This window comes from Myiozetetes cayanensis, unplaced genomic scaffold, assembly GCF_022539395.1.
Source record: "Myiozetetes cayanensis isolate MyiCay16 unplaced genomic scaffold, myiCay2020 scf2-11, whole genome shotgun sequence".
Lineage (NCBI taxonomy): Eukaryota > Metazoa > Chordata > Aves > Passeriformes > Tyrannidae > Myiozetetes > Myiozetetes cayanensis.
In genome coordinates this window covers 24,252,613-24,279,411 of record NW_026087411.1, presented here as the reverse complement: position 1 = coordinate 24,279,411, position 26,799 = coordinate 24,252,613, and the positions used below count along the sequence as shown (strand labels likewise).

The following is a 26,799-nucleotide window of genomic DNA, read 5'->3' as shown; positions in this document are numbered from 1 at the left end:
AACAATCTTTCTGTACTTTCTGAAATGTTAAAAGAAAAAAATAAAGTGGATTTGAATATCGACATTTAATTAATATACTGAAGGTAGTTATAACTTTAAAGTTATTTCTGCCACAGAAGTAATGGGAACTTATCCTCTATAGCATGCAAATAAAAGTACATGTACTTGTTTTAAAAAACAGCATATATCAAAGTTAACCCAAACTCTTGAATTATTAAATAAAAAATATTCACTTACTATAGCAGCTTTCACAAGCCCGACCTATTACTGAGCCCTGTGCCTGGTAAGAGGCTCCCATTGCTCCATTGACTGCAGCAGGTTTCCCATTGTTGCTGGATATTTGATTGGGATTTGGTTTATTGCTTAAAATAAAAATAAATGAAAAAAAAGGCGATTTTACTAACTGGTTAGTCAACACGAAAACAAGCAATATAATTCTGTAATTCTGATGTCTGTTGACACATGTATAAAATCTGCTCCAAAGCAAGACTAATTTTTGTACTCCTCTAGTATTTTCAGAGACCTGATATGTAAAAGCTGCTTTGATACTCCAGTTTACAGATCTTTAGTGTGCTCACATGTTCTAAGTTACTTGACAAGCTAGCAAAAGACCAAGTGTCAGGGTCAAAGCATTAATAAAAAGTCTGACCCAGCACAGGATTTAAGAAGGTAGTTCTAGTCAAAAGATAAGGCTTTAAAAGTTGAGGCTGGACTTTGTCCAAAGTATAGCAAGCAAGAGCAGTAACACTGCCTATAATATGACAAGGTTTTCCACCCTAGAAGAGGGTCAAAAAACTTCCTGTTTCCAAGCAGAAGTACACACTTTCCCACCAACTGCAGTAAAAGAGAATGTCTTATAATCCTGGTAAAGCTTCCCATATAATACCAGGTTACTCTATCTGGGTTCTGTTCTAAACAACTTTCTGAGATGCTCAATAACTGGTTTTGGATATTATTGTTTGGTTTTTTAAATATTATTATACTTTATTATTGTTGCAATTATTGTAACTACTAATACTTTAGAGAAGTAGAATTTCACAAGTCAGTTAATTCAGAGATGGTTAATACACTCCTCACTAGGTTAAGTACAGTATTTTCAAAGCTTCAACTGTGTGCATGTTAATTACTCTCAATATAAGGCAAGGCTGGATACATTGATTCCTAAGATGATTAACTGTTATTTTAGGCAACATAAAATCTATTCAAGATTAGTTAAAATGACTAACAGAAGAAACCTTTCCTGTATCAAGTCTTTATTTCAAATACCAATAAGTCTGTCTCCTGCCTTCTCTGTTTTCACTATATGCAGCAAGAGACACTTTTACAATTTCCACATACTCTTTATCAAGTACCTTGGGCTCAAAGTGCAAGAGAAGGGATCAAGAGACAATTAAGTCTCCCACATTATGATCTGTTGCTTAGTTACCTTCCAGAAAAGCCATGAATTGAAAGGTATTGAGCACGGAACCTCACATTTACAGGAAACACTTTATGATCAAGTTCAAAAAGGTACTCAGCTCTGAGAATCAATTCTACTCAGATTTCAAATGCAATAAATCAGTCTTGAAACAGCATTAGTGATCCACCACCCCAGACTGCACAGTTAACAAAAGACATGAGAAGTCCTACCACCCTCTTACTGTAGACTAGGGATTTTGCCTTGAAATGGAAGCAAAAGACAAGCAGTAAGATAAAAACTCAAAAATCCATCATTTCAAAACACGCTTTGTCATCCAATACAGCTAGTCCCTACAGTGAACATATTGGTGAAAATCTTGAATTGCCTACACAGACCAAGGAAATTAAATTGAAAAAGCATTATGCAAAGACTGAGCACCATATGGTTTTCCTAAAGCAGCCACTTCTCTGAGAGGTTGTGGAACACTCATACTAGAGTTTTCAGCTCTCTTTTTAAAGTGCCACTTATTAGAGATGTGAGCTTCAAAACTCACAAAATTTCTTCAGACATGAGGCTAAACCAGTGAATTTAACAGTCTACTGTTAGCATTACTACATCTTTTTGGGAGAGAAAAGTCTGTATGAAATATGGAAATGAAGCTCTATTGTATGCAATTTATACAAGTCACCGAAAGCCTTGCAAAGTACTTCCTTTGGTATTCCAGTCTTCTGTTATACAAACACTCATAACAGGAACTTCACATATATGTAAACTGAATATATCCACAGAAAGCTTAAAAAAATGTCAACTGTAATCCTTTCTCTTCTTATAATCTTGAGGAAATTATGAATATGAAAGAGGGATTACATCTTGTTTCTGTAAACTACATGTTAACAAAAGCAGATATAGCATCGACTTTAAATCTAAAAAAATCCAGACTAAATACCCCTCAGAAAAAAACAAGATTGCATTAATAGGATTTGTTCAAAGGTGAAAGATTTGGGGCTGTGTGCTACCTCTAATTTACAGAACATGTCTTGTCTCTAGCTGAAGAATAGACTTTATTCACAAGACAAAACTGTAATGGGAAATTATCTGATTTAATTTTGTTTTATGTAACTACTTTAACAACTGCTTCTATTTTGAAATATTGCATTTACAGAAATATGAAGTATTTACACATATATGAAGCTACAGGGATTTGGAAGAGATTATTCTGTAAAAAAATGCTTTTTAAATGATAAGGTTCTTCTTGCTTGTGAGTAGTCCACAGATAGCACTTGATCACCTTTTGTAAAACTTCTCAGCATTCCAGACAGGCAGTTTACAGGTCATGGACAAATGGCTCAGTTAGATATGAAGGTGTCACTTAAGAATTTCTACCATTATTATCTCTGTATATAACATATACTATGAAAGTAAGCATTATAAAGATGACTATGAAACTACCATGCATGTAACACCATGTTACAGTTTCGATTTTACCTGTATATTTTAAAAAAAAAAAGACTTTGTTGTTATACTCACTAGGTGGGGATGTATACTTGTTTCAGTTTACTTTCTGCTTCAGCTGCTTTCAGACGTTTCTAGTTGAAAAATTACAAATTAAAATATTTTCTTACATAAAAGCATGAGATTTCATAATACTGTACACAATCCGTCTTTAAATTATTTCTATTTTTTTATTTCACAAGAGCCTCCAAAACAAGTGCAGAAATCTACAAGATGAAAACCATGAAAAACAGTTTTCCATTTTTATTATTAATTTGAAATTATACTGTACTATCCTTTACAGTAAAATTCACAGGCCCCACATATGACAACAAAACTGTAAAAACAAGAATTACTATTTATATAAATTACATCTACATAAACATGTACGACAATGTGGCTAACCCTCATTGCAGAATTAAGTAGAAAATAAATGAATGAAATAGTTCCTCATCAGTTATGTACCTCAATACTTCCTGTGCACTCTGTCCGGCCTGAGGTTGGTATTTTATAAGGAACAGTTAAGTCCACTGACTATTAGAAATAACTAAACACTTCCTTTTGTTAAATGCCATTAAAACTGTGGCTTGGGTACATCACAGTACCAGGACAGCTACGCTACTGCCAAGATAGTATGTGAATTTACTAAATAATTATGTTCTTCATACTTGTAATGAAGTCAAATCACCTTTTAGGTAGTCCTACTAACTTTAAAAATGTTGAGAAGCTTTAATTATTACCATATATTATACAGGTAACTAAGATGGTATTTGTTTTCAGCAATGGCACAAGTAAAACAGAGTTCAGAGATGTCTACAGGTTTGTCTATACGTAAAAGATCAAGAAAAAACATTATTTCCCTGCACTCAGACATTACTTCTGTTCCCTTGAAAAAAAAATAGAGAAAAGGAGCTGAAACATGGTCAATTGTATTACAGAGGATGAAAAAAGGGGGAGACACACAGCCAATTAAATCAATACTGCCTGCCTTTCTTTATCAGGTAATTAAAACTCAGTCTTTCATTTCTTCTCTCTACCAATTCTCTCTTTCATTTCTCCTCTCTGCCAATCCTCCTCTCTGCTATACACCTATTTTCTGATATCCAATCTTTGCAAGGTTTATAATCCAGGAGAGTATTTCCCACCTTGGGAACAGTATTAGCAGACGACTCTGCTCTGAGTCTCTTGCCTGAGTGAGTTACAGGGTTAATCAGCTTTACTGGTCCAATAGTCTGAGTAAACCTCCCCCTGTAACCTGCTGTTCTTTTCCATTTTAGAAACTTGCCTCTGTGTTATCCAGTGACAAAACTCTCATTTATAAAAACTGCACCTTTAAGGAGCAATGTATGACAAATAAACTTCTAAGCAGTCCATACCACCATTAATTAATTCCCATGCAATACAGAGCCCTTTTCTGTTTATCTCCAGAATAGGCTTCCTGGCTTCCTCCACTTTTTTTTTTTTTATAGCAGTTTGTTGCCGTCCACAGGTGCCTGGTTGTGTTTGGAGCTACAGAAGTGAATTCCAATAATACTGCTGGTGCAGTTGTAGCTTTCCCCAGAGCCAGGCCAGGTAAACTTCTCTACCTTCAATGGGCCCATAGCAAAAATGCAAACACAGTCTGCTGTGCCTGCAGAGGACGTCTCAACGGTGAATCTCTCTGCTTCACAGCGAGCCAGACTTTCCACAGCTCTCTCTCTTTCCTTTTCATATTATACCCAACAACACAGAATTTGTTTTCAGCTTGAAAAAGCATGCAAAACTGCAAGTCAGTAGGTAACACACGTTCCACAGGGGTTCCTAACAAACTGGTTCCATTCTACAAAAAGAATGGGTAAACCTCACTGCACACCAAGCAGAAGCAAAAGAGGAAAACACAACAAAGGGAGAAAAACAAGGAAAGTAGCCCAGAAGCACTGCCAAAATGTAAAGGCTGTATGTAGGAAGCTTTATTAAGCCCTGATGGCAGTGTCAGTGAGAAGTGATTATATACACATTAGTTAAATTTTAGCATACTTTTAGTACTGGTATGGGGGATTGTAAGAAATGCAATTTAACAACTGCTTTCCTCCTTTATTTACTAAAGCAAATGATACAGTGCCTTCTAAAAAAACAGTCATACAATGCCATTTCAGTACAAGCTATATTTTTTTATGTTAAACCTATGGCTAACATTGCTCTCTAAAAGCAATGGAACATGTCACAGCTTGAATTCACACTGACCTATCAACTTTTAAGTACCAAGAGAGAAGAAAGAATGCAGAAAGAAAGCTATCAACAGCTGCAGTTTCTGAGATGAAACTCCTGCCTGTTGAAATTTAGAGGATGAAAACTCGTAAAGGTTGGAAGTTGAAACTGAAAACATTTAGACAATAAACAAAGCACCAGTTTGTAACAAATCACTGGAGCAATGTAACAAATGGAGCTGATGTTTTACCTGGAAAAAAAAAATTAAAATTACATCTTCAACAGTATTTCAAACAGGTCTTACAGACCACATTTTAGGTGAGGCCAAACTACACTAACCCAGTTTTTTACCTAGGGTCTACTACTTTTAATCAACTAACATTGAAACTGAGTGTTTGTGCTTTTTAAGGACTTCTGTTATGAATATCAACTTAAAAACATCCCAAGAATTGACCATTTCCCTAAATTAGTACAGTGGAAATAAATGAATGAGAGGCAAATGCTATTTATTGTTGTAGAACAGTAATTCAGTTACCATTAAATATGTTCACCCTTTTCCTCTCATGAAGTCTCAGTAAAGATCTTTTTGCATTGAATCAGATTTATAAGGAGAACACCAAAAATAATGAAAAGACTTTTAATTTAGTGGAATCAATCACCTGGCCTTCCTCAAACAATATTTATATTTATAGTAGTGGTCATGAGAAGTGCCGTATCACCAAGAATGTTTACTCAAGGCCTGAATTAGTTTTGCTAGGCAAGTTCACAGAACTTCAACATATCTTCCCTTCATCCTGACTTGAAGAGAAGATGGTCTGAAAGTAAGGTGGCAGCAGTACCTCCACTGCTATCACCACCTTTAGCTACCTAGCAAGAATAACATTTAGTAGAAGTTATGATAAGGAAATCTTTCTTGTGCCTGACATCACGTATACAATTCTAACAAACAAATAGAGATAATTAAAAGCAAATTTTCATATTAAATCAGACAAATCTAGGATTCAGAGACTGTATTTTAAGTGGGTACATTGACCCTTTTTTGTCTTCCCATTCTCACAAGTCACCCTACCCCTCAAGCAAGAGATTTGGAGAAGAATGACACTGAAATCCCCACTTTCTTACTGAACATATTTTCTCCCTGAAATGCACTAAGTTATCACACCTTGTTCTTTTTGGAGAAAAAAACCCAAACCCTACACACTATATTAATACTGACCTGTGTTAATTTTTACCATTCCACAAAAAACTAAATAGGGGCACAATGAAATTCTGATCCCTTGTTAGGAAGGATTACATTATATTATGTATTATATAATATTATAATATAATATATATATAATATATCATCTATAATAATAATATATTATATATAATAATATATTATATATAATATTATTATATTAACCAAGATAAAAAAATAGGTGTTTGGACTACACTGGTTTTGTTACTGGTGATCACATATGTGACCCTGAAAGAACAGGTGTAAAGCATTCAATCCTCTGGTGTATTGGCGTGTTCTACAGTAGGATGTTGAGCATTTATTTAGTTACAAGTAAAACACAGGCATTTACAAGAGCATTCAAGTTGCAGATAACCAACCATAAAGCCCATGTGTTTTTCTTGTATAGAACCTAATCCTGTGAAAGACATGCAATCCCAACACATCCCACACCTTGATCATTGTGGCAACAGAATCATAACAGAGCCCTAGAGAACTAAAAAGGGTATCTTAGTCTTTTGCCAACCACTCCAGAGCAAGTATTCCAGGAAAAAACTACATGAAACAAGATCAGTCTCTGAGCAATCTAAGAGTGTTGACAAAAGACAATTTGCACTTCATTTTATCCTTACTCCATGGCTTTCAGAATGGATAAAATCTTTTTATCTGATTCTTAAAGATAATCTCTTGCCCCATCCTTAAGAGCTGACAAGCGCAGCAAATCTCTGCTGGCAGTACCTTTCTAGGACAAAAATTACCAGTGTAAAAAAAGTGTTAATAGTGAAATGAATGGTGACAAACACAGAAAAACATGCTTTTATATAGAACATATTATTTGCTATTTGTATTATCCATAGACCTAAACGGTCCTCACAATAATCCAAGACTCTCCTATGTGGTTTCCCTGCTTTCCATACACTGACAGGTTGATGTAGAAACACTTTTCAAATAAACCTGAACAACCTGAAGCAATCATCCTTCTGATACACTTAATCAACAACTCAAAAAATCCATCTAACAGTACAGCTGTAGTTATTACAGCAAAAGAAAGTATTTTCAACACACTGTACATAACATTGCCAGTAATCATGCAGCAAGTGAATGAGCTACAAAATTAAACATTAAATCAGAAATTAAAATGGAATATTTTAAAGTATTTTATATGTCTAAACCAAGGAGTAAATACAGAGAACACAATATACAAAAAGCACTAATACTCAAATTTTGCCTAAACTTGCTAAAAATATCAATATTTATCAATAGTATTGGTACCCAATATAATCTTATGTTTCTTCTCCAGAGCAACGCAAACAGTTGAACACTCAATAGAAGGATGAACACCTCCACCATGTGCAGAATGGCCTCAGTTTTGGTTTTAAATGCTGGTAATGCCAAAGTAATGTTTTGTCAGGAAGTATCAATAACGGGTTCATAACAGTAGCAGCCACTTTAATACAAAGTATTTTCCCTTTTCCTTCAGTCCCACAGCAGAGCTTCACCGACTAAAGCATTTGCTCTGCAGCCCATTTCCTTCTTATCCCATACTGCAATAGGAACCAGGAATCCTATTACTTCAAACCAGCATACAATACAAATGGCTTAAAAAGCTCTTCACAGGTATGTGATGAACAGCACAGAACCACTGTGTCTATATCTCAAAATGTTATCATAGGCCTACCCCATATTTCTTCTTAAAAACACTAACAGATTTTTATGCTTTAACATCATCACATTTTTTTAAGAATGTTTCAGACTGGTTCATGCTGAAATAGTTATTAAATTACCTGCTGCACATATCTGTCAGTGGTTTTCCACATGTAGTAATACTCAATGATGCTAGTCAGTGACTTCCAAGGGAGCTGAAAAACATTTGTTACAGATTAAAGTGGTTCCAAAAATTTCAATGTCCACATCTTATTAAACACATGTTAAAATCAAATATAGTTGAGACAAATACTAAAACCTGAATGTATTAAATAACTACATTAAAATCCATATGCAAACAAACACATATTGCTATTAATAATACACAACCTTTCCTTATAGTTAAGAAGTATGCAGAATTACAATATCACACATCAAAATCTAAATGTAAGTTATTCTGATTAAGCCCTATGGTTGAAGAAAATGATCAAAACAGAACGCAGATTTCCATGAGGAAACACAGAAGGTAATGTCTCTGTTATAAGGTCTATTAGATGGAGAACAACATTAGGACTAAAAGAAATCATCTTGACAAGACTGTGTTAAAGTCTCATGTATTTTTCTCTTAAAAAATACAAAGAATACAAGACTTAGATCATAGGTTTTACAAGTCCCATAACAACTCAGCCACTCATACAATAACACTAGTTTTGCATAAATCCCCACGTACTCTTGATCGTTATCAAGAAACAAAGGGATGTGAGGGATGTGTTACCCTAAGTAACACAACAACGATATTTCACAAACATTTTTGTGCATGTGATAATGACAATTATTTTGGGTGCACATATTCATTGGTAAAATAAAAATGCATTAAGCTATGTTTCAGGGACAAAATTAAACCACCATTTTTAACTATCACCAAATAATCTATTCAACTGTATAAAGACTTTCTATAATTTAAATTAGTATTTCCCTTACAAAATTCATGCATTTTTTCTTCTTAACTTGGAAACATGTTACTAATTTGTGTGTGATATTTTCTAGAGGAATATGTTAATGCTAATATGCTGTGCTTTCTAGAAACGAGGATGATGCTTAGGAAGTCCCAGAAAGTTCTGGTGTGGAAACTTATCTTTCCAACCTTACTCACTCCACCTGGGGGCTTTCTGCATGTCTTAAGCCAAAAGAATAGTTGCCCGCACCTTTAGCTGAATTCCTAAAACAACAGAGGAACACCTTATCAAGCTGCTTCTCCCTGCATGCAGAAGCTCATAGCTAGTTTTTCATGCTGCTTGCTTGCAGACATTTAGAGAAACTGAGTCTGGCTCCCACCTCTGCCTTTCAGGAAATGGGATTTATGCTCAGACTCAGCTGTGATTTCTTTTTCAGACAGTGTACCACAGTGTGTAAATCCCTGAATAATTCAAAAGTAACAGTGTAAGAAATGCATATGCCGATGTTCTAAAAAAAAGCAACACAATTTAGTTTCCTAAAATCCTTTTACTCTCTCAGGTAAATTATGCCTTAAGAGAAATCTACCCAAAAAAAGGCCAGAGACAAGAACACGTTTGGTGTGGGGTGACAGATGAACTGATTCTCAGTCTCCCAGTCCATATTCTTCCTGGCATCCAGATGAAAAGCTGCCACCCCAACTATCTGCCATTGTCAATTAGTACATTTTAGCATATCCATACTTATTTTCCATCCTGAACACTTATTAATGACTTCATGCTACAGATTATCCTTGCCATTTCTCCAGAAAATACTTTAATCTGTTTTAACTATGATTGTGACACCAATATGTTCATTCACTCAGTAGGCATCTATGAATAAAGAAAGATAATTAAGGTGCTTGGACTGAATAACTGTAATCCTTTTATACTTTGATTCATAACTTTTTTATACTTGTATTCAGAACTTGAAAAACCTGTTTGACAGACTGAGCATAAATAACCTTTATTCCATTTACCTCTGCACTTAATCTTCTGAACCGCCAATGAAGCTGTGAATAGCCACAGAATAATGTATTCTCATTACCAAATTCTATTTTTGAAAGCAGCAAATATGCTCATCTGTGTGACATTTTTGCAGGAGGAAATTAGCAAAAAGTATCAACTCTACAGAGAGAGGAGAGTTTTAAGTTTCCTTAGTTTCTCCAGGGTAAGAATGGACCACTCAAACCAGAAAAGCAAGAAAAATTTAGGATTATAAAGCAACCTAAAATGAACATGGTAATTTTAAGGCATGTTTCCACACTCTTCTGAAGCTGGAAAACAGTTGCTCCTGCTTTCTATAAACAGTTCCAAGTCTTGATTATCAAGGCCTTTCCTGCCATATCTGAGATGTAGTAGTTATAAATTTGTGAAAACTGCTGATAATGAAAAACTAAGAATTAACAAGCATAACAGTTGTGTCTTATTGTTAGGAAAATAGTTATATTTGGACAACATAAAATATTCATTCTTCTTCCATTCTACTACCCTGGGATGTGAAATAATTCAAGTACATCAAGTAAATTGAATTAGCTTATAAAGTTTAGGTTGATTAGAATTCAGACAGTCTTAAAGCCAGCAGAACCTCTCTTAAAAGAGTCGATGAGTCAACAGTTGATGAAAATGATTATTCAAAGGCTAGACTGGTGATTTGATTACAAATGAGCTTCTCCCGTCTATTAAAAAAAGGTAAACTCCCTTACACCATTTAATTTATAATAATTATCTTGCTTACTAAATATTTAGTGTTTATAGCTTAATACTTGAGCTGCACATTGAACATCAAATAGTGCCAGTTCTTACTAATTGCTGGAAAAGTAAATGAACCTGCCCTTTACAGAACAATCATGTATGGCTGCAATTGCAGCTGCCATGTCTTGCAAATCTGGGCCGACTCAGAAAAGGCAGCTCCTCTGGGATATAATGACTCAGGCAGTACATAACCCTTCTGCTCCAGGAGACTGCTACCAACCACTTTCTGCCATGCAACATGACAGCGTTGCCTGTACTGTGGCATCACTGTGTGACTGCCTAGGTTTGAGTTTAATCTCAGGCAGTGCAGACTTTAATTTTATCATGAGATCCTATGTGGAGACTCAAACAAGTACACACGTAACTACCAGTGCATTATCTTCTTCGTCCTTGCTCTTACAACACATATAAGAGTTCTTAAACTCATCAATGACTTGCCATTGAAGAGAGGGATGATAATAGATAAATGTACTATTGTGGAAAATCACTGCTTAAGTGCTACATATTTATACCTACCTAACCTCGCAGACACTTTTCATTTATCCATGATCTAAATCTCAAAGGACTATTTTCAGTGATTACTTAAAAACCAAATGTGTGTTTTCAAATCCCTATACTTTTAGAATGCTACATGGGAAGTGAGAACAGATAAATTTTACTCTAGAGAAACTATGATATCCCAAGACTACACAATGATAAACATAATTGAAAGATTTCAAATTACATAGAATAGAATTGCATCAAGACTGCAGTGTTACCAGTATCATATAAATTGAGATAAAAAATAGATGTTGTTATAAATTATGTTTTAAAAATGACACTCTTCTAAAGATTAAAGAAGTGACTGAGAACAGACAACATCCCTGTACTAACCAAAAGAGGCTATAATAAATTAGTGCCCCATATCCATTTGTGCTGCACTCTGACTCATCATGAACATAACCTCAGTAGGCTACACAACACTATTACTTGATCTGTGTGTGTGTGTGTGTGTCTCTTGCTTTGGGAGGAGAGGATGGGAAAATATCTGTATTTTGGGAAGGAAAATTCAGTGAAAGACGGAGGGTGTCAGGAATCTACTCAAGATAAAATTTCAATATTGTAAATAGCTTCTAGTAGAATCATCCAAATATCCACCATTTGAATATTACAAATGCAGAAGCGATTCTTGAGACACATTACCTCATTGTATCGTTTTAATGTATGGATATCAACAGAATTGGATACATAACGGAGAAATTATACAGAAAATAAAAATACTATATAAATACCAGAGACAAGCCTTAGGTATACATGGTCACAAATTGAGTTAGGACTCAACTTGTAAACAGCCACGTGTTATATGATTAAGGCATTTTGAAAAGCCAAATATCATATATTAGCAACCATTTAACTAGAAGGTATAGCTCCTGATCTACTGTACAATTACAGCTGAGAACCACTTATCTGTACAAGAAATTAAAAGGAATTGTAGTTTACATTAAAATTTCAATTCTAAAACTCTTGAACTTAACAGAGCTATTTCAGCCATGATGCAGCTATTAACCAAATGTCATGAATGCAGTGAAAATTTTCTCTCTTGGGAATCTCAAAATTAAGCACACAGATATAATACACCTATTAAAATGTCAGTTCTTCAGAAAAACAATAGCCTTCCCTTCCCACCTTCATTCAATTATATTTCATTTCAGGATGGTGAAAGTGAAGGAAAGACAGCTTAGCTCACACTGCCAAACCTCCTCCCACTGTCCCACACTCTATCTTGGAAGGACTTCTACATTTACCATACATACTATTTTCCCTTAATAAAGATTTTTAATAAAATTCTGCAAAGAAAAACCAAAATGAGCTCTCATACTCAAGCAGAATGAGATTAATGTGAAAATGTTTCAATCAATTTCAGTCTTAAATAACGGAATTACTTTGGTTCAATTCCTAACCTTTACATGAAGCCCAGCTTGAACACGGTAAAACAGAGGAAATATTTTCCCTTGTAAGAAAGACTCTCCAAGAAATGTGGAAAAAAAAAAATCTGCAGTAAACTAGTAGCAATTCTAGTAATTGTTGTTCGAATCCATTTCATTTCATTACTCCACATTAGAATTACCAAATTAAAGCTTTCCCACCCTATAGTGTGATACTTCAATACCAAAACCAGTGTAGTTAGAACATATTGGAAAACATTTCCTTTTCTTTTCAGAACTGCCAAAACACCTAATATATCAAAATAACTCCCTGTAGTTCACTTTAAAAGCTATCTGAATATAAATTTCTCTCTGCTAACCATAGAAGGAAAATCCTGCTTTTCAAAAACACCCAGGGGAGTCAGCCATGTTGCTGCTAATGAATTTCACTGGAAATTGTGCAAACGTTCTGCAAAGTTCCTGGAACTTCTTCAGATGCTTGTAAAATCCTTGTAAAAGTCTTGATTGAAACACCTCAAGCAGGAGACATTGTACCTGGTATTAAATCATTAAACAGATTATCTATTGTCACCATTTTTCCAAAGAATGTCATTAGACAAGAAAGCATATTGACTTTCAGCCAGATAAAATGTATACATATGTTAGTTACATATACAAGCCACACAGATTTCTCCTCTAGCTAAATCTTCCAAATCTATAGAAAGCAGTTATGCTCAACCATGTGAAAACACAGCTACAGGAATGTGTACTACTTGCATACTTACAAAGTCTTGTCGAATGTCATTGAAGTCCTTGCCATACTTTTCCAATGCCTCTTCAAACAAACTAGCTTCTGATGCTGACCACTCTTCCATTTCATCTCTACACAAGACAGGCCCTCCAAGTGGCACTAGAACACTGATGGCACTGCTTAAATCATAGTTGTGTTTATGCAGTGTATCCATTGCATGAAACTGGTAAGGACAAGGAGAGAATTAAGATGTGTTTAAACAGACAATAGACCATTTCAGTTAATGCAAATTCAATATATTATTCTCTATCAGCCAAGCAAGTAGCCTCAACTAATGCTAAATTTCAAATCTATCTTGATATCATAGTTTACTGCTGTAGAATATAAGGAAAATAAATTGTTTATTACTTAATTTGGGAAAGGAAATGCCTTGATAAAATGTTTACCAAAAATGACATTAGTTTATTAGTTCCTGCAAATTACTAGCAAACATTTCTGAAGAATCTTTAGTTGGTAGAAATTGGTTCCAAGTAACCCAATAAAGACAGTGGCAAATATTGACTGAGGGGCCATTTTCAATTAACAGAAGCTCTAAATAGTAACTAAACAGCTGCTCAGACATCTATTTGCTCAATATTCTCATTGCTGGTGAAGGAAGACATTTATTGTTTTCATTATCATCATACTACAAAAGAAGCAAGATATTTGTTTCTCAGTAAACACTATTGTCAGAGACATGTAAATAAGGTTTCTTTGGTTGATTCCTTTTGTGTTATAAAAGAGGAAAATGGAAAACAAACAAGTTAAAACATTCTTCACACTACAGGTAACACTGAATGCTCACATTGATAACCAGCGATGAGGAATAAGAAAAGTAAACAAATCCACCCATTGGGAAAATGAGTAATATACAAAGAGCCTTTCTGACTCAGCGTCCCTAAAGACCCCATCACCACAAGCATAAACTGTTTGATGAAGGAGGTATTAGAGTTATAAGGCACAATACTGCATGTGACTGTATAACATCAGTCTCCTCCTTATTTGTCCCACCACAGTGCTGAGCTGTGAGCGTAGCATGCACGCTCTCACATGAGAAAACATTGCAAGGAAGGAAGACTCCTGTATTATGTGTCAGCGTAGCAATTCCAGTTGAGCCTCTGCATCCAAATGTACTGCAAATAATGGATTCTCCTCATCTTTTTCCATCTCCTATGAGTGACTATTGTCTTTCTCCAGAGTTCACCATAAGTCTTTGAGTGCTATCAAGCGCAAGATTCTGGAATTGTTTTGTCTGCAAGAAGCAATGTCACTATTATCCTGTAATATGTCATTTTACATATACTTCAAATTCACCAGCCTGGAGAAAAGCTATTTTTAAGTATTTTGATATGGAAATATGTAACATAATGTCTAAAATCCATAAGCTTCATACTAGAGAACGTATATTGAAATCACTGGTTTATTGCTTATCGTTCAGGCAATGAGTAAACCAGTTCTAAAGATTGAACTCTTACAGTAGACACATTAACAAGATTTTTAACCTTTTTTCAAACTGCAGCCATTGTGGAAAAGCAGTACACATAGGGCATTTTTCAGGCAGCTGCTGAAACCCGATCTATTCACTGATACCAACTTTCTTAAAAATTACAACAGAAGTAAATAAATCAGAACCTTGCCTCTGCTTTATGTTTGTCTTTCATCTATAACAAACATCTGAATCCATAAAACTTTCTTGATATTACTGAAGAAAAGATTCATAATGAACTCTGTGGATAACTGGCATCTTCACTGAGCTATTCTGTGACAGAAGACCACTGACAAGTTCTCTGATAACAACTTTCTGCCTTCTACAGGTTTGCCACCTCTCACCTGCAACAAAATTCCCCCATTGCAGTGAGTAAATTGTGGTAGCAAAAACAAGAGAAGCCCAAAGACATTAGTAGAAATTGTGAGAAGTAGTATCTTCTTTTCCCAAGGATGACAGGACTGCAAGAAACAATTAGTGGCAACCTGTTACTTAAGGAGTAAGCCTGAGAGACATAGTGTTGCTTCTCCCAAACAGGAGCCTGAAGGACAGAGGAAGAACCGCCCTTCCACAAGAACTCTTGCCCAGAGCATACTGTCCAGCACAGACAAAGGGTCTCACCAGAGGAAAATACTAGTCACACAGATAGAGGGAATTTCAAGACTAAACATAAACAGATAAAGAAAGAAACTTTTCACCAAAAGCTAAAGAAGGGCTGCATGGAGCAGCGAAAAAAGGGCATGACAGGGCATGCTGCAAACAAGCCGCAACACGCAGGTCCCAACCCTGTTGCAATTTCCACTGTCAGTTAAAGTGACTAGACTGAACTCCCTCCAACAAAGCACTCAGACTGGAAACAGAGTATGGATTCTATAGTTCAATAATATTTTAAGTATGCTTATTGTATAAGCCACATATATAGAAGTCTAATCATTAAAACTACATCACTCAAAATACAAAGGAAAAAAACTTCATATGTTTCATTATGAAGAGACATCCAAAACCAGATTTAAGTCCTTACAGTAAAGTAGCATGGGCTCTTCTGAACAAGTCTACCACAAGGAACAAGTGATTCCATCAGCCTGCTTTGTTTTAAGAGGCTGTAACTTCTATGTATATGCACTATGCAATGTTTAAGAATCTGAAACAGCCTTCCCATTCTTTTTCTCTTGTTAGACATCAGTTTACATTACAAAATAAAATTCTGCCTCTGAGAAGGTCAAAAATGCAAACACTTGTTTGTCTCACAAGTCTTTATCACTGTAAGAGAAGCACATTTACTATCATCTAAGAAGGTAAACACACATTGTTTCACATCTTCAGTAGGGTTTTCTAAAAGCACTGGTAGGTTCCTGCCTTGTCTCATTACACCTCTCACTTGCTATTCTGCTGCAAGACCTCCCTGCTGTGTACATCCACCCTGAATTTATTCATGTTTCTAACCTACGCGTTTTCTCTTTCTTTTTTTTTCAGTATCAGTCTGTTTACAGTTATCTCTGACTGAAACAACTAATTAGGAATATTGGAGAGCCACAGGTGTGGTGTACAGAAATCCCATTAATAGCACTTCAGGTGCAAGGGTTATCTGCCTTGCATTAAGAATATAGACAGTATAATTTTCTTAGTGTTATGCACCTATATCCCTTCCAAAGCATAACTGAGATATGCCATAGGTTCTGCAAATGTCTCTACTAACTTTAACTGCTGCTGAAAATATGTTCCCAATTACCATGGGAATGTCTGAAAAAGTAACTATTATAATGACAAATATGTCTTTTCTTAACTTAGAAGGAAGTGCATTGCCAAAAAGCAAAAGAGAAGGTTTTAAAAAGCTGAGGGGGTAGGAAAATGAGAAGAGACAGACACAATAATTAAGCCTGGGGTGGCTCCTCTGGTGCCTCATTATAAGATATGCCTTTCATTAAGTGTAATGGAACTTAATGGATCATTTGCAATAGAGAAACATTTACATGGCACTCAAACACTGAAAGTATCCCTTTATTAGCAGCACTGCACATGTACTTTCAAAGAAGAAAGTGCTATAAGGATGAATCTATTCTATTAATCACTGAATACAGTAAGAAGGATATGCAATATGTGAAATTTATTAGAAATTCTTATTCTAACTAAATCTTAATAAAATGAAAAATTTTAAATCACTATCTTGATGAAAGAAATAAAGCATTTAATGTGAATAGAATTGTGTTTGTAAAGTCATATCAGCAAATGTGAAACTGAACACTCATTTTGTTTATTAATGAAAACTTTACATTTTGCCACTGCCTTTACTATAACCAACATAGCCCAGACTAAATCCAATTCCTGTTCAATAGCCTTTGAGTACACTGCAAAAGGTAATAAATTAAATATTTTTCTAATCATACTAATGAATACATTTTATCTGGATACAAGAACTGCCCTACTGAATCTGATCAGTCATCCATCTAGCCAAGCATTGTCTCTTACAGTCGCACCAAGGAATGTTACATTGAGAAAATGAGCAGGTAAGTCTAATTACAATCTGAGGTTAATTCCCATTTCATTGACCAGCATCTACAAACCTTGGAAATTAAGAAGTTTAGATGGAACAACTTTCCCTATACTCCTCAGTACCCATTCATGGCTGTTGGTCCATAATTTTTCTAACCCTTTTTTTAACCTGCTGGTACTAAGCATTCCCACAACCTTTTGATTTCAGGGGCTCTCTATCCACTTTATAAGGTAGTGCCTTAACTACTTCAAACTGATCTTTTAGTTTTATCAAGTGTCCTCTAGTTTCTAATACTCCAGTATCTGGTGAATAGCAGGTCTACTTTAGTCTAAACTAGCATCTTAATGATTCTGTACATAAATACTTAAAATAATAAACAACTGTTGATGTCTTTGGAACTGTAAGTCAAACCTGATTCTATGAAACAGTAATATTTTTTGTTCTCACATAGTTTTCCTGGTATGCCTGTATTACTGTAGCACATCTTGTCATCTCAGCCAGTATGAATATAGAGACAAACCTTTGGTCTGTAATTGACATATTTTTAACTTTCTCTAAAAGGTGCAGGTGCTTACATTACAGCAAATACTTTAACAAACTAAGGAAACAGAGTAAGAATACAGTAATTAAAATGTTCTTCAAAAATATGCTTACAAAGTCAAATTGCTTATGCTTTAGAAAATTTGATGACATATCTAGTAAGTAAAAAGTATTATCTATACAATTTTCAATCAGCTTTACCACCACATACTTTAAATTACACTGTTGCTCAATTGCACCAAAAGAATCCCTATACAATTTGTATTATCCACTCTGCTATGGAAAAAAACCACAACTGAATTCAAGTGATTTACAGCATGATTACAAGGGCAGTACCACCAAGCCTGAAGAAAACACATAGGATTTTCTACCACACACACCCTCCTTTGCATACATAAATAAAGGTACATATATATATATGCATGCATACATAAATAAAGGTGTATATATATATATGCATGCATATATATATATACCTTGCAGGTATCTAAAGGACAAGAGAAGGAAAATTGGGACTCTGGAGAACCAGACAGTGTTGAATTCACAGATACAGAAGTTGTAGGTTTTCAAGAAGCCACCTACCAGTGTGATGTCTCGGGAAGCAGCGGCTGCACTCATGTGTAAACTAGGTTGCCTGACAGAGCTACTGCAGTCCAGTGCTCGAGCAAACGTGCCAACCGCACTACAACAGAGAAACAGTAGAGACAGTAAATACACAGAAAGATGTAACCTCTTTTTTATTATCACACTATGTCATATCTATAAAATGTCCTTTTAGAAACAGAATTCACATGCTGTAACCGTTAAGATTTCATCTTTGCTAACAATGAACAACTTGATACTCATGAAAAAACACTAAACACTGCAGCAAAAGCTCTGACTTTCTCCCCCCAAAAAGTAACAATATACATGTACGAACAACAGCATAGAAACAAAAGATATTCAGAGAATTGTAACATACCAATTTTTAATATACCAATTTTTTTATTAATTACGAAGTCAGAGATTCTACACAGTTTGGTTTTTACAACCATGACTTATTTCTAAAGTTTAAAAGCCATAATACTGCTTAAAAAATTACAATACAAATTAAAAAGGGGTTCACCATGTCCCCATGAGGAAATTTTATTCACTTCAGTAGTGCATATCTACTACTACCATCAGCAATCTAAAGCAAGTATATTAGCTTAGTCTAAGGCACCACCAAAATCCTTTTTTTGTCACAGGATTTAAGTAACAATAAAATAAATGGATCTTTCAGCATGCTTAGTAGAAGTATTCCAGCATTATTGAAATAGACACGTTTTTCTCCAAACCATTACCTTTTTTTTTCACTTTTGTTGATTAATTGTACATGGTATTTATTATACTTACCAGACCAACAAAAATAAATAGATGTGGAGAATTAGTGTGAATATGACTGTTCTAAACTGTTAACATTTCTTGGAAGTACATCTATATGTCATGCACAGTGAAGGGAAAGATGCATAAGAGAATTTGACTGGGTTGAGTGGATACAGGAAATGACCAAAGATGCAGCGGCACAAAAGAGTACTAATTAACAGAAGAGAAGTTGCTTCAGTACCTGGAATTGTATAATGATGCTTGAGGTGCATTGTGTCACTGTGATTTCAGAAAAAACTCTTTGTTGCAGCTATTAAGTAAAGCCCTTCTAAACTCAAGACCTAGTTACGTAACACTTTTAATGCAGTGTAAGCCTCTGGACTACGGACTGAAGCCTCACTCAGCAATTACACTCTGTACAACTTATAATTATTACTATACCAATAATTATTGGTATAATAATCGGCAGAATTATACCAATGGAGAATGTCACTGACAGATCAACACACATTACTGTACCCTACAAATCCGATATTAATCAATAAAATAATGTGCATCAAGACTTAAATGCACTGAGGTGTATAATGGATCACGGAGAAACAGATAACAACGTCCGTTACTTCAATTTCATCTTGAATCTGCAAAGATTTAATACTGAATGTTTCAATACTTGCTGCCAAAATCTTATAAGACATAGTTAAGACTGAACAGCAATGATTCACAGACTTCTGATATTAACTGCTTAGATTTCTAAAGGCTGTGGAATAAATAAGTGATATTCAAACACTGTTCCATGACCTTTGTTCCCTCTTTGCAGAGATGGCAAATATGTGACAAGAACACTCACACACATTCTATTTTGCCTTTTTGTTTTGTTTTAAAGTTTGGCAGTACATAGAACAGTATTTGTCCACAAATCAGTCCCAAGAATAAGGCTCTATTGTGAACACATTTCCTGATAGTCAGTCAATCCCTTTCAACATGTTGGCATTGATAACGGTTGTAGCTGAACAGTCTTTCCTGTGATCCTTCTGTCACTACTGTTCAAACCAGTGAATGTGGCATGACTGTATTTCCCTTTCGCTGCTACCCACTAGCTTCTTAGCTTCCTTTTGCATAATTAGCACTATTTTCTTTTGACCACATTTCTAAAATAAAATCAGAGTACGCTATAAACATTACAGGATCATGTTCTCACAAGTCACTCTGGCAGATAAACTTTTGAGGCTGATTTCAGAGCCCAAGTACATGTGAATTATGTTGCCCAGTATACAAAGTCAAAAATTAAGTCATGATATATGGTTTCTTTTGAAAAAGTGGTAAAGGGGTAAGAATTGATGCACCAGTTGACACTGTTTCTAGTGCTACACTGAGTGGGTGAGGATCACAACCAAGAAGCATGGGTTATATGAGGGCAAAAATGAGTCAAACACATGAAGTCAAAATAATAAAAACAATATAATAAAATCAACATTATAATAACAATAAACCCAAAACAAGTAAATAATAATAAAACACAGGCAGTGTGCCATTTAGGGAGGGCAACAGGGACAGGGGATGGAGATGGTACAGGACACAAACCAGGTGGGTATGTGCATGTCTGTGGCTTTCTTGAAATCAAAGTAACTTCCAGTTCACCATTCCCTGGAAACTTTTGAAAAATAGTGAATTTTTCAGACAATCCAAAGAAGTGTAGAAATTCTAGAGCATTTGGCTATTAATAGTAACTAGGCTCAAAACCTGAAAGTGATATACAGTGCTCTGTATAATCTAGCTATGCAGTTCAGACCCTAATTCAATATGGATTTTTAGAAATCATTGAAATACCCTAATTTTTATGGTTTTCAAAAAAATATAGATATGAGTAACATATTGATGCAAAGGTCAAAACATTTCCTTTGTCACTTTTTTCTAATAATACCACCAAAGAATTGTTTAAAAAATGTTAAAAGGAAAAAACAAGTAACTAGCCAATGCCATTTCCAGAAGCCACACGACTGTTTTCACCTACCAGCTACCAAAATAAAACTCGGTATTAAATCAACACAGGTTGAACAGTAACACCTTAAGTACTCATTTCTTTCTTTTTAACAAACTCTTCAATGTCGATATCCCATTAAGTTGGTAGAATCCAAAGAATAACTATAAATATTTAATTGAATCTCTATTTAATTAAATAACAAATTCAGCCTAAAAAACTGTGCTCAGCAAGTTACTTACAAATTACTCAACAAGTAAAACACTGAGACTTCAAACAGAAATCAATATTCCCCGCACCTTCCTAAATAAGCTAAAGCCAAAAGTCACACAGACAGGGAATTATGCAGGTGGTAGAGAGATGGACAAGACCAATAAGTGATGTCATCAGCAGAGAGCTCACTCTCTGCACAGCCTGTATAAGCAAGCCGCTATAAGAGCTTTAAGGGTTAGACTAAATGATCCAGTGTTACCCTAATTAGGTTTTCCTTGTTTTAATTATCTTAAGAACCAGAACCAATACCATTCTCTCAAGGACTTATAACAGATTGCAGCCAACAACCATACAAATAAAACAAATGGATATAATCCAGTGGCAGGATCTACAACTGTGGAATAAATCCACAAATTCAGCAAAACTCAACAAGATCTATGTCCAAAAAAACCCTGAGTGAGCTCTCTAGGGATGTTGTACCTGTGTGCCCTACATTTAGGGAAAACTTTAGATTAGATTTTGAACACAGAAAATACATTTCTCCAAATTTGTTATAGCTCAACTCTAAGACATTAAAGGAAGTAATTGTTCAAATTTTTGCATAAAATTAGTATTAATGTATTCTCAAAAATCCAGCTGAGACAGAAATCCTTCTTAATCTGAGAATATTTTAAAATTGTTCAGTTTTATACATTGTTTCTTGTTTCAGCAATACCAGACAAGTAGTGGGTATACTCTGGCCAAAGCTGTTTGAAGTGAACCGCATTTTTGCACACGTGAATCTGCAAATCCCCAGTTTTCCACAGATAATGGTAAACTAATGAATGAGATCTATCCTCACTTCAGAGCTAATATTTTTAAGGAAAATAATTAAGTGATCATTGGTGGTTTTCTACATATTAGGAAAGCTTTTTGTTTTCCTTATTATTACTCCAATGTTCTTCTTCACTGTGAACTGGAACCAGTCCTAAAAGATGACCTCTTAGACTACCATAAATTTTAAGCCAATTAATAATCCAATTGCTCTTTCAGAGTCTTGTGATACTTAAAATATTGGAAAAAAAGAAAAAAATACTTCTTCAGTGAAGATGTATGTCAGCAGCACTGTATTAATTAAAGCTGAAAATACCCCTGAGATTTTTACTAGTCAATTTTGCAAAATCTGACCTGAAGAACATATTCAAAGCAAAATGATGCTGTTCCAGAAGACATATTTTCCTTGCCTTTCTAAGAAATTGTCTGTGTAGTGCTATGCTTCATTATTATCACTTCAGATATTTACAGCTCAAAGGGAGATGACACCGTAAACATGAAAAGTTACCTGCCACTATTCTTTTGCTGAAAGACTTTCAAAGTTAGGGTAAGGACAGCATTATATATCAATGTATGCTGTGAACAACCTTCACTTTCATTACTATATGAATAGAAATGAAATATTTGAAATATTTCTTATTCAACAGAAATAGAATCTGATACACAGAAGTGGTTTAATTCACAGGATGTTATTTAAGCTATCATCTGTATGCCATTCTGCAGTTTCACAGTCACAGAGGAGGAGATTTACAGTCCCCTAAAAGCAGGTCCATGAAAATGCTGCTACAGAATTTTTTTTCTTTATACTTCAATAGATCAAAACACATTAAAAAAAAAAAATGTAAAAAGAAATTCAGCTCCAAGTTTGAATTCGTTCTTTTCAAATGAATCTGGGGCAAATAGTGCAGTAATACAAAATGCACAAAGGAATAAACATATATTGGCCAAGCATGACAGGCAGGCAGAAATGCAGAATTTTTGATATGCCTAGTAAACTTGATGTGAACATATTTTTCTTTTTTATTGCCAAACAATCTGCCTACCATTAGATGCTGTAATTCACCTTGGTAGCAAACATCTAGTTGTGCGAGTGCAGTGTTGGCATCAAGATTTTTCACCATTTTTACCGCTTTATTTTATGTTGCAATTCTGCCATTAAATTTAATTACCTCTTTAATGAACTCAAATTTCTTTTACTTCTCACCACCTAAAGAGGATCCAGAAGCATAGTAATACTCAAGCTTTCAAACTGCTGACTTTAATGCATTTATTTTCATTTATGATCTTTGGGAATCTTGTCTACTGCCACTGACTACACTGAATTATTTTACAAGAACAGAGCATTAATATCTGATCACACTTGTAAATGTTTTTATTATTGTTCTCAGTTGATGAGTGTTTTCTTTTCCTCAATACGATGAAGGACACCTTGCCAGTTGAAGCTGCATTGTGGTCCCTTCCTCACCACAAGATAAATTTATGTAACAAATACACATACTATCATAGAACACATCCAAATACACCAATATACCATGAGCACTTATAACTAAATCAACAATAACCAAAAGAAAATTAATATAATACTGTCTTAGAGAAAATGGGAAAGTGGGAACAACACAAGAAGAATCAAGCTCTAATTTAAAATTACTAACAACTAATTTTCCATTCTTCTGTGATACTACATCAAAAAATAAGCATTCAAATGAAGAGAAACATGTCAGAGGTACATAGTGCCATTTTAATTTCATAGAAATAAAAGTACAAAACTTTAAGGCAGAGATGCAATGCTTCAAGGCTATTTTAATTAGATTTCAAAAGTCTGGTTTAGTTGAAAATAAACTGGGACCACAAATGTAAAATAGCTTAATTTAGAGATATATTCCTTCCAGAAGACTATGTTGATAATGTGGTTAGATGAACAGGACGAGAATGTTCCAAAAATGTATCATGCATTGAATTATAGAACACATTAGCAGATAGAAAGAAAATGAAAGAAAAAAAGGGTCATGTCTACAGCTCTCAGCATCTGCCCAGACCAGATCCCACAGCTCCTACCGCAACTGAGACTGGGCAGGATCATTTTTGACTCTGACAAACTGAAAAACAGGTAGGACTATTTATCTGACATTGAAATGAAGCACACCTTGTATATTAGGAATGATAGAGACTGATGACTGGAGGAAACAGGGTGCATCTGTATCAGTCATTTAGTTCAAATTAGGAAAGGAGTTTCAGAGCCACTGTCCATACCATTTTTTCCTACTGCACTTTAACCAAAAACAAAAAGTATCTCACAGCACAAAAATGAGTTTCTGTTAAAGTAGTTTCATATACTCATAGATATTTAGTGCATAGGACCTGATTAGAGTTAGACTAAAAATAAAACTCAAAACATGTACAGTCTGGCCATTAGGTCCTCAGCACCAAACATTTCAATTCTACAAATCACCTTCTGCTCTACTGAACTACTTGCTAATGTGGACAGATCTAAATGGTCGTTGCAGCTGCTCAAACTCCTGTTCTTTGAAGCTAGTAGATACAGAAGGAATGTTGCCAACTTATACGACAGAAGAAAAACTGGTTGATGAAGTTGTATCTTACTTGAATGGAGTAGAAAATGCTGTTGGACTTCTCATTGCCAAAAACAAACATTATACAAAAAACAACTCAAACCCAGAATACATTAGTCTGATGTCTCAACCTTCTCCTAACAGATGTTTTTACTAGTTCAAGCAAGAGCCCTCACCCAAATTATGCTTCAGTAGTAGCAATAAGATACTTTCAAGATTTGTAAGTCAAACAAGATACTTGGGGAGATCAAGGTTATGGATCCTTACTTTTTTGGGGGGAGACCAAGGTTATGGATCCTTACTTTTATTTTTCAAAATCTCCAACAATTTTCTTGGCGCTGCTACTTCCAATTTCTGGACAGGATAGGCATATTCTTCTATCTTTCTATCCAGCAAATTATTGCATATTAGGGCTTAGTGACAGTCCCAGACTGACCAAGTATATAAACCTCATTCCTGAGGCAGTAAGCAAACCTTGTCAGACTGGGAAAGCTATGTGCCCAAAGCCAAATATAAATGTTCTTGCAAATGGGCAACACAAATAGAAAAGAGTATTTAAACACCTTCTAAAAAACCAACAAAGCGTGCTTGTGTGATTGAAAAAACTAAAGCATTTATGGACAAAAGCAACTCTTCTTTCAACCAGATCAGGCTGAAGAAACTGAATACTCGATGCCTTTGATGCAGCATGTAAAAAGGATCACTTGAAAATGCTTTTAAAACGTCAAATACAGATAGCTTACACACAGTTAACCAAAATCACATCTAGGAAAGCATTTAGGAAAAAATTCTTATTGTCAGATTTTCAAATTTGCAAAACTAAACAAAACCAGAGAAAGACCATTCCAACTGAAAATGCAGCAAGCACAGTTAATGCCCACTGAACTGAAGTTAGGCCCCAGCAGAGCTGTCTGTAAGCAGTTTACCAGATCACAACACCAATTCCACTGTTATTCAAGAGCTTTTAATGGTCCTATATAAGGGTTCAGTATAAAGTTTGCAAGCACATAACACTCTGAATTGAAAGCTGCCACAATTGTCACAGAACTCTTTCTCCACCAATCGGTGAAAATTTCTCTGAGAAGCAACAGGAATATGATCTTGCAGTCTGTGAATGAAAGTATAAAGGAGTTTGGAAACAGTTTCTGTCAGTTAAAAAGCAACTTACAAGAATGAAGAGCTTTGTGGAAGAACATCCATAAGGATGCACCTGAGTGACATCTGATTACAGATGCTGTTTGCCTGCCACAAGATCCTGAATAGATACAATTGGTCAGCCATGATCCACCATAACAGAAGCCTTCTTTACAGAAATTTATCAGCTTCTAAACAAATGCAGTCTTGATCAGGGCACAGCATTGCACAGGATGTCTTAAGCAACAAGAAGAAGAGAAAAGTATGCTTTTCCATACATATTTAATTTATTCTCTGTCACTTTCCAGCACACTGTTTACTGCTATGCTCCTCTGGGAACATTTTTGGACTCCACAGTATACTACTTCAGCTCCCCAGAGGGACTGCAAATAGTAAGTAGTAATTTAAAAGCAATGAATGAACTCTTCAAAAACTCACATAATCTTCATGCAGATGCTTTTTTAGGACACTCACTAATAGTCTGCCCATACATGTCTAGGTATTATATTGCTGGTGAAGAAGTAGTTCTGTTTCCTGGGTTCTGTTCTACGGAGCATCTACCAGGTATTGTGACCTTCTGAACAGATGCACATTAACACCTAAACTCCTCTGGTTTGCTTGAAAATTAAACAAGGGCAGGCAAGTTTTAGCACTGTCTAGAAAGGAAACAGCACTACAAGTGGGAGAGTAAGAAAAAAAACAGGTGGATCAGCACCTAACCTGTAAAACAGTAAATCAGCAACATACTTTACCATGCACATAGGTTGGAAAATATAAAGAAACTTCTCCATTTCCTTCCTCAAATGCTTTGTTCAAAAGGGAGAAAGAAAAAAACCAAAACCCAGAAAC

At 35.1% G+C, this 26,799-nt stretch overlaps 1 protein-coding gene across 4 annotated transcripts in view; it reads right to left on the bottom strand.

Moving 5' to 3' along the window:
• The window catches only part of MTA3 (metastasis associated 1 family member 3), a 134,694-nt gene that overhangs the window by 54,581 nt on the left and 53,314 nt on the right, over nucleotides 1–26,799 (bottom strand). For all 4 annotated transcript variants that reach the window (XM_050315242.1, XM_050315243.1, XM_050315241.1 and 1 more), the window contains exons 8-12: nucleotides 18,481–18,580; nucleotides 13,377–13,565; nucleotides 8,081–8,155; nucleotides 2,927–2,985; nucleotides 238–362 (exon numbers count right to left, since the gene is read on the bottom strand). In XM_050315242.1, the coding sequence (XP_050171199.1) occupies nucleotides 238–362; nucleotides 2,927–2,985; nucleotides 8,081–8,155; nucleotides 13,377–13,565; nucleotides 18,481–18,580 (548 nt within the window). The remainder of the gene's footprint in view (nucleotides 1–237; nucleotides 363–2,926; nucleotides 2,986–8,080; nucleotides 8,156–13,376; nucleotides 13,566–18,480; nucleotides 18,581–26,799) is intronic.